Consider the following 9,359-nt stretch of genomic DNA (forward strand, 5'->3'; position numbering starts at 1 on the left):
TTTTTTTTATTAATATTTACGGCACAATTATTTTGATATCTTAGTATTAACTAATGACAGAATTATATCAAACAGAAATCTTTCACTCTACAATCATCAGTGCATATTTAGCTACTAAGATTTAATTATAAACAAAATACACTTTCAAGACAATCAATTCATATTTATGATAAAATATCTAGTAGATAATGATTGGTCGGTAGAATAGTGATAATTTGATCACAAATATGGATTTAAATATGATCTAATTGCATCACTTAGAAGAACTTTAAAAACAATTAGCTAATAAAATGATTGTTTTTTAAAATAATATTACAGTAACCACAAAATCTCCATGCGACCAGGTGCGTAAGACATTCGTACATACCACTTACTCAAAATAATTTAATAACAAAGGCATTATAAAATAATAGCCTTTGCAAGTATGAAAAAAAAAATAGACGTCAAATTAAAAAAGAACTTTGCCAAACAAATAAGTTTTTACTGAGTCACAGTTCTATATAAAAATTTTAAATTAATTATATCAATATTTTAAATATTAATACCATAAAAAATTAGTCTATTTTTACTGTTGAATATATTTTACGAACAAATATACTTGTTCCCGCATATCCAACTGTGCCACACATTATTCCTAATGCTAAACTGAACAGACCCATGTATCCGAAATAGAAAGTAGTTTGGAATAAACCGAACATTCTGAAAAATAATAAAATATATCAGTTTTATATATTTATTTATATAAATTTATATTTATAGGTTTGTTAGTGAAAATTAAGGCACAGCACCAATTTATTGCACGAATATGTTTGAATCAACATCAAGAAATATTACTCTAAATAAAATAATAAATCAGCTTAACATTGCAATACAATTACAAGATAATTATTTATGTATTTATTTATTCATTTATAACATAAAATATGAAAATTCATATATCTTCGATTTTAATCCCTAACCTTATATTATTAGAGGAGTTATTACTTTTTTAAGACTTATATAATGTTTGTATAGAAGCATGAGTTTTTAATTGTTTACTTACTTGGTTTTAAAGAAGAAGTAGTAAAAGGAATACATATATACATAAATGCTGGTAGAGCCTGCTGCCAAGAAACTTGTCCATTGCCATCTGTAGTCCTCGGCATTTAAAAGGAAATATGTACAAACAATTGTAACACATACCGTTACAATCATAAGTATTAAAAATACTAACAGCATAAATCCATAGACATAGTATATTTTATAAGCCCAGAATGAGGTGAATATAAAATACCTGCAAAAAAATATTTGGATGTGACTACATGTGAATCTTTCCTCCTTGATAAGGTCATTGAATTTGACACAAAAAATACTATATAGAAAAATATTTGTGTTCATCTATTTTTAGTTGTTTTATGCCAAGATCATTTGAGGGTGCATTCGCGTTGGACGCTTACGCGCTGTGAGCGCTCACACTTATAAGCACAAAATTTTAGTGAAATGGCCGATAAGCGTTTAGAATCAATAACTAAATTTCGTTCGTTTTGGATACTGTGAGCGTCAATAATCATCAACGGTCCATAACAGTAATTGTGTAAATTTTATTGCTTTCTTTCTATTGTAATCTACAGCTTGTCATTTTTGCGGGATTATAAAGAATTTAACAATAAATAAATAAATGAAATTTGGTTAGCTTATGCTTAACTTGCATTCGTTTTGACAGATAGTAAAAACAACTGACGCTCACGCTTTCGCTGCCCTACCTCTGTGGCGTGAGCATATATAAGCGCAAAGTATGTGCTACGAGCATGCTACGATGATGCTACGAGCGTACTTATGTGACACTCACAGCACCAAGTCGAACGATGAAAATTACATGTAAGCACGCTCACAGCGCGTAAGCGTCAACCCTCATATACAAGCAAATATATTTAACAAAAAAATAATATAACATTTTAAATATAATATTATTGTCAGGCACAAGAGATACTCCTACTCTATTTGCTACAGCAAATTTCACTGTTGCAATCTTATTTGCAATCAATTTGCACGTTTTTTTAAATTATCTTCATATTTCAAATAAATATATTTAGTGAATAAAATTCTGCTGAATGATCTAAAGAAATTGATTTTACTGCTTCTTGCGGAAATAGTTGAATAAATTAGCACTTTGTAGCCTTCTTACAGTATTTTTTTTTTTGTATACTGTTTGTTTCTTGCCGTTTCATTCACATTTTATATTTCCATCAAATTTTTTTTATGATGAAAAGTCACAGAATCTTGAATGTTTTTAATATAAAACCATTAATTCATATTCATATCTAAATTTGAAGTGTCTTATTATATATAAAAATGGAAAATGGTCACACAAAGCTTTCCACATGTTACAAGTCTAGTAAAAAAAAAAGAGTGAACTCACATCTCAATAAATATGGATCCGAATGGTAAGATTCCTCCTAATAAAATAATCACAGCTGGCTCCATGAACCACTTCTTTTCTGGAATGGGACGAGGAACAGCATTGACTCTGCATGGAAAATCAGGCTGCCCAGCCAAATTTCTTCCTAGTACTGTTCCGACTAACGTAAGTGGCAAGATGACAAATATACATATGCAAGTTACTGCGACCTGAAAATAATAACATTAAAATATTATATATTATTATAAATTCAATGAATTAGGTTTTTGATCTTTGGGTACAACAATTAAATCACACTCAATACACTTCAACCTTATAAGTAAAAGATGAAATAAAAAGTTTTTTTTTTCTCTAGTGTTCTTTAAATCAAACTAAGCAACTAAAATGAAATAAATAATTATGATTTTTGAGCAAAATTGCTTACATGTTATCAAGAATCTTGTAAATATTACATATAATATTGATTTTTCTGAATATAATATTAAACCAGTCAAAAAGAGGTGAATATTTATTTTATTTATAATATATTGCATATAATATCAGTTAGATAAATTACTTATTCCATGTAGTCATTAAATATTTAAATAAAACATGTGTCTATTATATATTACATATGGTTACTTACCATTGTTCCAAAAGGAATAGCCCTTGAAGCATGATAATAAATTGCAATAAAATTAATTAAAAAGGCAGTTCCACACACTAAAACAGGCAAAAAGAAAGTCGACCACAACATTTGACGAATCCATACTTTGCCTCCCATTTTTGAGTACAAAGAGCCACTAAAATATCCATTGATAGGAGATGTTGCAGCATAAACAAATATTGCAGTAGATAACAATGATCCTCTTCTGCAGAATTAATTTAAACATAAAGATTATAAAAACATTAATATTTTCTTCTAAACAATTTCACTGCATTATTTTATTTTAATTAATTAAATTCCTACATTAACTCATTATAAATTTTTGCTAATTGATATTATACGTACTCTGTATACAGATTTCCTAGTATAGTGAATACTATGACACAAAATACAACTGTTGTTAATTGGTATCCTACTCCTATCAAGGTAGAAAATAGCATAGAATAAGAAGCATGTCGAAAAACATCTCCATGTACTTGTTTCCATCCATATTCATCACCCAAATCACGTTCCTAAAACCAAATTATTAAAATTTTAAGGACATTTATTTAATTCAACCGTAACACAGATTTTCAATCTTTTTCTTCTTTGAGACCTTAGTGATATCAAATACAACATTTTATAAACTATTAATCCTGAGTATTCAAAAATTAGTTTTTCAATGTTCCATAAATATGATAAAAAAACATGTTCCATTTAAAACAAGAAGCAAGAAATAGTTTCAAATACATTTACAAAATACGTTATTTACAAATGCAAAAATAAAAATAGTTTCTTTCTTGTTACAAAAACATTGTCTAATTTTTTTTTCAACTTACCATATCATCTATTTCCTCATCTTTACTATATCTTGCATAATCTTTGCGTAATGTTCTCATCAGAATCATAGACACAAGTCCTACTAAAAATATTACCATCATAAAACTGTTAAATATGCTGAACCAATGTATCTGCAAAAATAATATCATTAAATTATTTATGTTCAATTTATGCACCCTATTTTTTTTGTTGTTCTTTATGTAATTTCACTAATTTTAATGGTAAATTCTGCTTTCCAAATTAATTTTTCTATATAATTTGGTGTTTTAACCACTTGACATACAAATAAAATTGGGCATTGACGAATCCGTAAGATAACAATTAATTTGCTGATTCAGGAACGCATATATATATATATATATATATATATATATATATATACATATATATATATATATATATATATATATATATATATATATGATAAGAAAAGAGACCAATTTATTTTGAAATTTACAAACTTTATAACATTTAATAGGGTTGATACTTAACACAATAGAATAAATACATATGTATTATAAGATTTATGATTGCGGTTCTTAATACTTGCCAATGCAATATTGTTATCAGTATTTTTGTATTTATGTAAAAAAAAAAAATTCTAAAAAAAACAAAATAGCTAATCTAATAATATACTGCTTGGTTTTTGCCAAAGACACTTCGTCTCTGAGACGTCAAAGTCTACAATGGCACCTGAAATGGATGACATCTCAGATACGTCGTTGTTTATCAAGTAATTTAATATTTCGATAATATATTATAAGTTTTAATCAACAAAAGTATTTTGCATTAATGCAAAAATCTAAAAATTCTTTATCATAAATCAATTATTTTAATTATATCTTACAAATAAAAAAAAACGAGCTATTTATATTGTGAATGCTAAAAGAACAAAATTGATATACCATATGTAATAATACAACATAAATTAGCATCTCACCCTATGTTGAAAGAAGTTAGGATCCAAATACTTGTCAAACCTATTTTCAAACTTGACAGTGCTGGGTTTCCATGTCACTTCATAAGTAAACGTCAAAACTGCTCCAGTTTTAAGTAGTTCTTTCTTATGAGATGACAAATTCACATCTACTATTTGCTTGCCATTATATCCAATATCAAATTTCTTGTGTGTGTATATATAGTACTCCTTATCTTCCTCTTTGCCAACTACACCCCAGAGAGGCAAATCGTCTATATACATTTGATACCAATATTGGTTTTTTACAGCATATATAAAAGTTAATTTATCTCTTTCTGATAACTGTACTTTACAGATCTCCGTAGGTGCAATATCAGCTGTAATGAGAGAAGAACTTAATAAGCTATACTGATTCTAGTATATTTTTTTGCTACACCATTATAATAGTATAATAATTAAGTAAAAAAAAAAATATTGCATATAATTCAATTGTTGATCTAGCAATTAATCATTGATGATAGTGAAGTAAAACTAAATGAATATTCTAGAGTTGTGGAATAATAATAATCAAGATATTTTGTAATAATATAGAAGTTTATATTATATGCCCCATCATTCTTTCTGAGGTCTTTCTTAACTTTAAATATAACTAGATATAATTATGTTTTTTTTTTTTAATTAAAATATTGCCTTTTCCATTATTTTTTTAAATTTCAATCTCTAATAATACAAATAAATCTTTTTTTAATTAAATATCTCTTAATCCATGCTCAAAAAAACTTTTTGACAGTAATGTAATACAAGAGATACATCTCATTGAAAGTAACATGAGTATGTTTATAGGATATGGGTAAGTAAAGATAATTGTAAGGCAATTGTTAAAATTAATCTTAGAGCGCTTAACGGCAAAATTCTTTATAAAAAAATTATAGAATACCTTTGAAATCAACCTCATATCCACTTAATACTAGTTCTACACCCTGTAAAGCTTCACTAAGAGTCTCATGATAATGGCTCAGCTGCTTTCTATTTCCAGCGCAAAAAGGCAAAGAAAAGTATCCGTAAGTCTCTTGGCGATTGTGGTAAGGACCAACAGTGTTCATCCATAATACTACTTCTTCATTGTCTTCATACTGACATAAAAAATAAAACAATAATTAAGCGTTTTTAATATTAGCACATAAATACGTGTCAATGTTCAAACAAATTTGCAAAATTATATATCGAAGTTTATTAGTAATTGTTTTTGCAATATACTCACAATGTGACTGTGTTCATCTGCTCTTACGACAATAAAACATAAAATATATATTAAAGGTGATAACTTTTTCATTTTTTTAATTGAGACAACTATAAACACCTATATTTTGACATTTCAGCAAATTTTTATAAATTTTCAAATGTACGCACGTAGCCAAGTGATACCCGATCACATGGAATTGTACTTGTAAGGGAACGCCACACAAGGTCTTTTCGTACAGCAAAATCGATGTCGTTAATAATTCAAAATTAGGCCGCTAGGTGCGAAATGAAAACAACAAACCAAATGTTTATATTAATGTAATAGTAATAACTATCAGTAATTATTATATTGCTAACGCGCTACATATTTATTCAAGTTTTATGCCTAGTCTTGCAATATTATTTCTTATATATTGCGAATGATAATCATAACAAAATAAATAATAAATGATCAAAAATATTGTTTGTTCATTTTGCGATAAAGAGCCAATATTAGCTCTTTATTTGAAAATGCTTAGATTTTATATAATGAATGATTTTATTGTATTAATAAAACACATGCGTGTAACATGCGTGTAACCATTGAATGATTCATATTAAATAATATAAACATGTAGCAATAAAGTGTTTTGTGAATATTCTGAAAAAAGTTCTTTACGTGATCATTTATAATGTTAAAAATCGATCGAAGTTTAAATTATTGCATATAAAATAACAAATTCCGTTATATCATAGTATATTAAACTGAATACAGATTCATCGCTCTTTATCGCATAAAAGATAAAACACGAACAATGCTGTCACTGAGCTGCGGCGCCTTTGATTTTATCTACTTGGTATTCGGCCAAATAGTAAGTTACTCTTCGGTATTCGGCCGAATAATAAAAAAGGTACCAAATAGTAACCGAATGCTATTCATTGCGGCATAGTTCAATTCATAGATAAAAGAAGAGTGTGGTTCAATTTAGTCATATATTAATACTCTTCTTTTTAATTATATGTTTAGATTTATTAAAAAGAAAGCATAGAGAAAGTTTATATAAATAAATTATATTCTCATACTATCTAGGGTTCATACTATATTAATTTCCCGTCAACAGATAAGAACGTCACTGTTAATTTTGTATTTTTAAGGCCTTTATTTTTATTCCTAATATTTCAATTGCTGTCTTTTTCGGATAGTTATGAAAAATAATGTCTAATAAAAGTATATGCTCTGCAGAGCCATGGTTTATATTCTTTTAAACATCTTTGGTTTTTCTTTTGTTTTTAAATAACTATTCATTAGGAATATAAAGACCAAATATTATTATATTGTCTAGGATAAAGACTATTAGACTATCAGTTTGTTTTACACAGTAAACTATAATACATAAAATGCAAGTACAATTTTGTTTATTAAATGTGGAAGCTATAGCTTTTTATAAAGATTAGTCATTGTTTTAGCTTAAGTATCAAATCAATCATATGTAACGTGACGTTAATATAGGCATAACATTTCAATACTAAGATCCAAATATATAAAGTAATTGCATTTATATAATTATATCAAAATTTATTAAATATGTAGTGGAATTGCGCAAAACTCCTATTTTTGACTGATATGGATCATGTAAAGGAAATTGCTGGTAATTTTTGAAAGCCTCTGAATCTTAGAAGAGATCTGTGGATAAGATAGTAAAACTCTCTTGTAGAACGAGAGAAGATTTTGTATTATCTGATTCATATCAGATTCATCATGTGTGAAAAAGAACAGGCTCAAATCCAAGATGGTAAAATTTACAAGCAATCAAAGAAGAAAGAAAAAACTTAACATTATGGTAACACTAAAACTAGGTATGACTTCTTCGTGATAAACTGTCAGGTTGTCATCTGCATGCTGCACTGCAGAGTAATTTCTAAATTTGTCTGAAGTAGAAAAATTGGTTATAACAGAAAATTTATAAAATGGAAATTTCAAGTACAAGTAATTCTAGCATGCATCAAGTGAACTTAACAGAATTAAATATAAATCAATTAGGGCAACTGAAACACCAATTAGATCAGGTATAATTTAGTGTAAAATGAAGGATACAGTTATTTTGCTATCAATGGTGCACAACTATTTTTAATATACTGAATAAAAAAATATTACATGACTTTGTCTAATTTTTTTTATACATCAATAAAAAAATACTGATATTGAAGGGTTTAGGGGTTAAAAATTAACCAGGTGTGTGCCACTTTTTATGGATGTGAGCTCTACAGAAAATTATCATGATATATTTATATAAATTTATGTATAAACATTTACAATTATTTAAAAACATTTATTTATACCACAAATAACACAACATTTAAATAATTTTTAATTACAGGAGTTAACACTGTTTCAAGAATCTGTTCAAACTTTAAAAATAGCACAAGGAAAATTTTTAGATTCTGCAGAAAGTTTAGATAAAATTCCATTAGAAGACTCAAAGGACAATTTTGTCATGGTTCCTTTAACTAGTTCCATGTATGTTCCAGGAACAATTTCTGATAGACAAAATGTAATTATAGACATTGGCACTGGATATTATGCTCAGAAGGTTTGTTCTTGATACTACTTTATAAGAAATTTAGAAAACAAATATTTCATGCTTTTTAGGTCTTTAAAATAGTTGTTTTTATTTTGATTATTTCTGATATTGTGCCTTACGTTTGCAGTTGTTTGTTTTACTTGAACCCCACTATAAATGTCTATGATTACTCATTTGTATTGTGTGCTCGGAATGTAGAGTAGGATAATTGAATAGTTCAAATTCATATTATTCTTCATTTATCAATTATAATTATAATTGCAAAACTATGTTTACAGAGCATTCCTAATGCAAAAGATTATTTCAAAAGACGAGCGGCCTTTGTAACTGAGCAAATGGAAAAAATACAAGCTATGGGTTCGGAGAAGACAAAAATCAGAGATACTATATGCGATGTTATTGAGTTAAAGTTAAATCCTGCTAAAGCATCATAAATGATCGATTGTTGTTTATTATTATTATTTTTTAAATGCTATCTTTTGAAGATTTTGAATCTGATTTATTTTTTGCTTAAAGACTGAATTGTTGTTTCTTTCTGCTTAAAATTCTCAATTTTTTAATGTTTCTATGTTTTTAATAATTTGTACATATATTAGATTTGAACCTGTTTTAAATTCCCTAATACAATCTTTGAGAACTTATTAAATTTCATGATTATTTATTGCTTTCATTTTCAAATTTAAAACAGAAAATACTAAAGGGTTGAATAATGGTTGGTATAACGTATGTATGTATGTTGTATATATATATATATATATATAAATAAAAGTAACT

General features: G+C 27.0%; 2 protein-coding genes across 2 annotated transcripts; one reads left to right on the forward strand and one right to left on the reverse strand.

Annotated features, from left to right (window-relative positions):
• LOC113376488 (transmembrane 9 superfamily member 3) lies at nt 1-6,181 on the reverse strand. Its single transcript, XM_026616427.1, has 9 exons — nt 6,044-6,181; nt 5,720-5,915; nt 4,804-5,159; nt 3,863-3,994; nt 3,390-3,556; nt 3,024-3,249; nt 2,399-2,607; nt 1,043-1,273; nt 1-699 (listed from the first exon to the last, which is right to left on the reverse strand). The coding sequence occupies exons 1-9, from the start codon at nt 6,113-6,115 to the stop codon at nt 555-557; spliced, it is 1,734 nt and encodes a 577-aa protein (XP_026472212.1). The 5' UTR covers nt 6,116-6,181; the 3' UTR covers nt 1-554.
• A 1,685-nt stretch (nt 6,182-7,866) lies between these two features.
• LOC113376489 (prefoldin subunit 5-like) lies at nt 7,867-9,034 on the forward strand. Its single transcript, XM_026616428.1, has 3 exons — nt 7,867-8,070; nt 8,382-8,594; nt 8,864-9,034. The coding sequence occupies exons 1-3, from the start codon at nt 7,972-7,974 to the stop codon at nt 9,017-9,019; spliced, it is 468 nt and encodes a 155-aa protein (XP_026472213.1). The 5' UTR covers nt 7,867-7,971; the 3' UTR covers nt 9,020-9,034.
• The last annotated feature ends 325 nt before the right edge of the window (nt 9,035-9,359 follow it).

The sequence above is a fragment of the Ctenocephalides felis genome, unplaced genomic scaffold (assembly GCF_003426905.1).
Source record: "Ctenocephalides felis isolate EL2017-DRISC unplaced genomic scaffold, ASM342690v1 CF-g0.4_SCAFFOLD_01886, whole genome shotgun sequence".
Lineage (NCBI taxonomy): Eukaryota > Metazoa > Arthropoda > Insecta > Siphonaptera > Pulicidae > Ctenocephalides > Ctenocephalides felis.

Excerpts from the sequence above, each read along its gene's own strand:
- LOC113376489 (XM_026616428.1), top strand. The coding sequence starts at position 7,972 with ATGGAAATTTCAAGTACAAGTAATTCTAGCATGCATCAAGTGAACTTA. Across the intron at positions 8,071-8,381 it reads TGAAACACCAATTAGATCAG|GAGTTAACACTGTTTCAAGA; the intron begins GTATAATTTAGT and ends TTTTAATTACAG. Across the intron at positions 8,595-8,863 it reads CTGGATATTATGCTCAGAAG|AGCATTCCTAATGCAAAAGA; the intron begins GTTTGTTCTTGA and ends CTATGTTTACAG.
- LOC113376488 (XM_026616427.1), bottom strand. The coding sequence starts at position 6,115 with ATGAAAAAGTTATCACCTTTAATATATATTTTATGTTTTATTGTCGTA. Across the intron at positions 3,995-4,803 it reads CTAACTTCTTTCAACATAGG|ATACATTGGTTCAGCATATT; the intron begins GTGAGATGCTAA and ends TTATTTTTGCAG. Across the intron at positions 2,608-3,023 it reads CTATTCCTTTTGGAACAATG|GTCGCAGTAACTTGCATATG; the intron begins GTAAGTAACCAT and ends TATTATTTTCAG.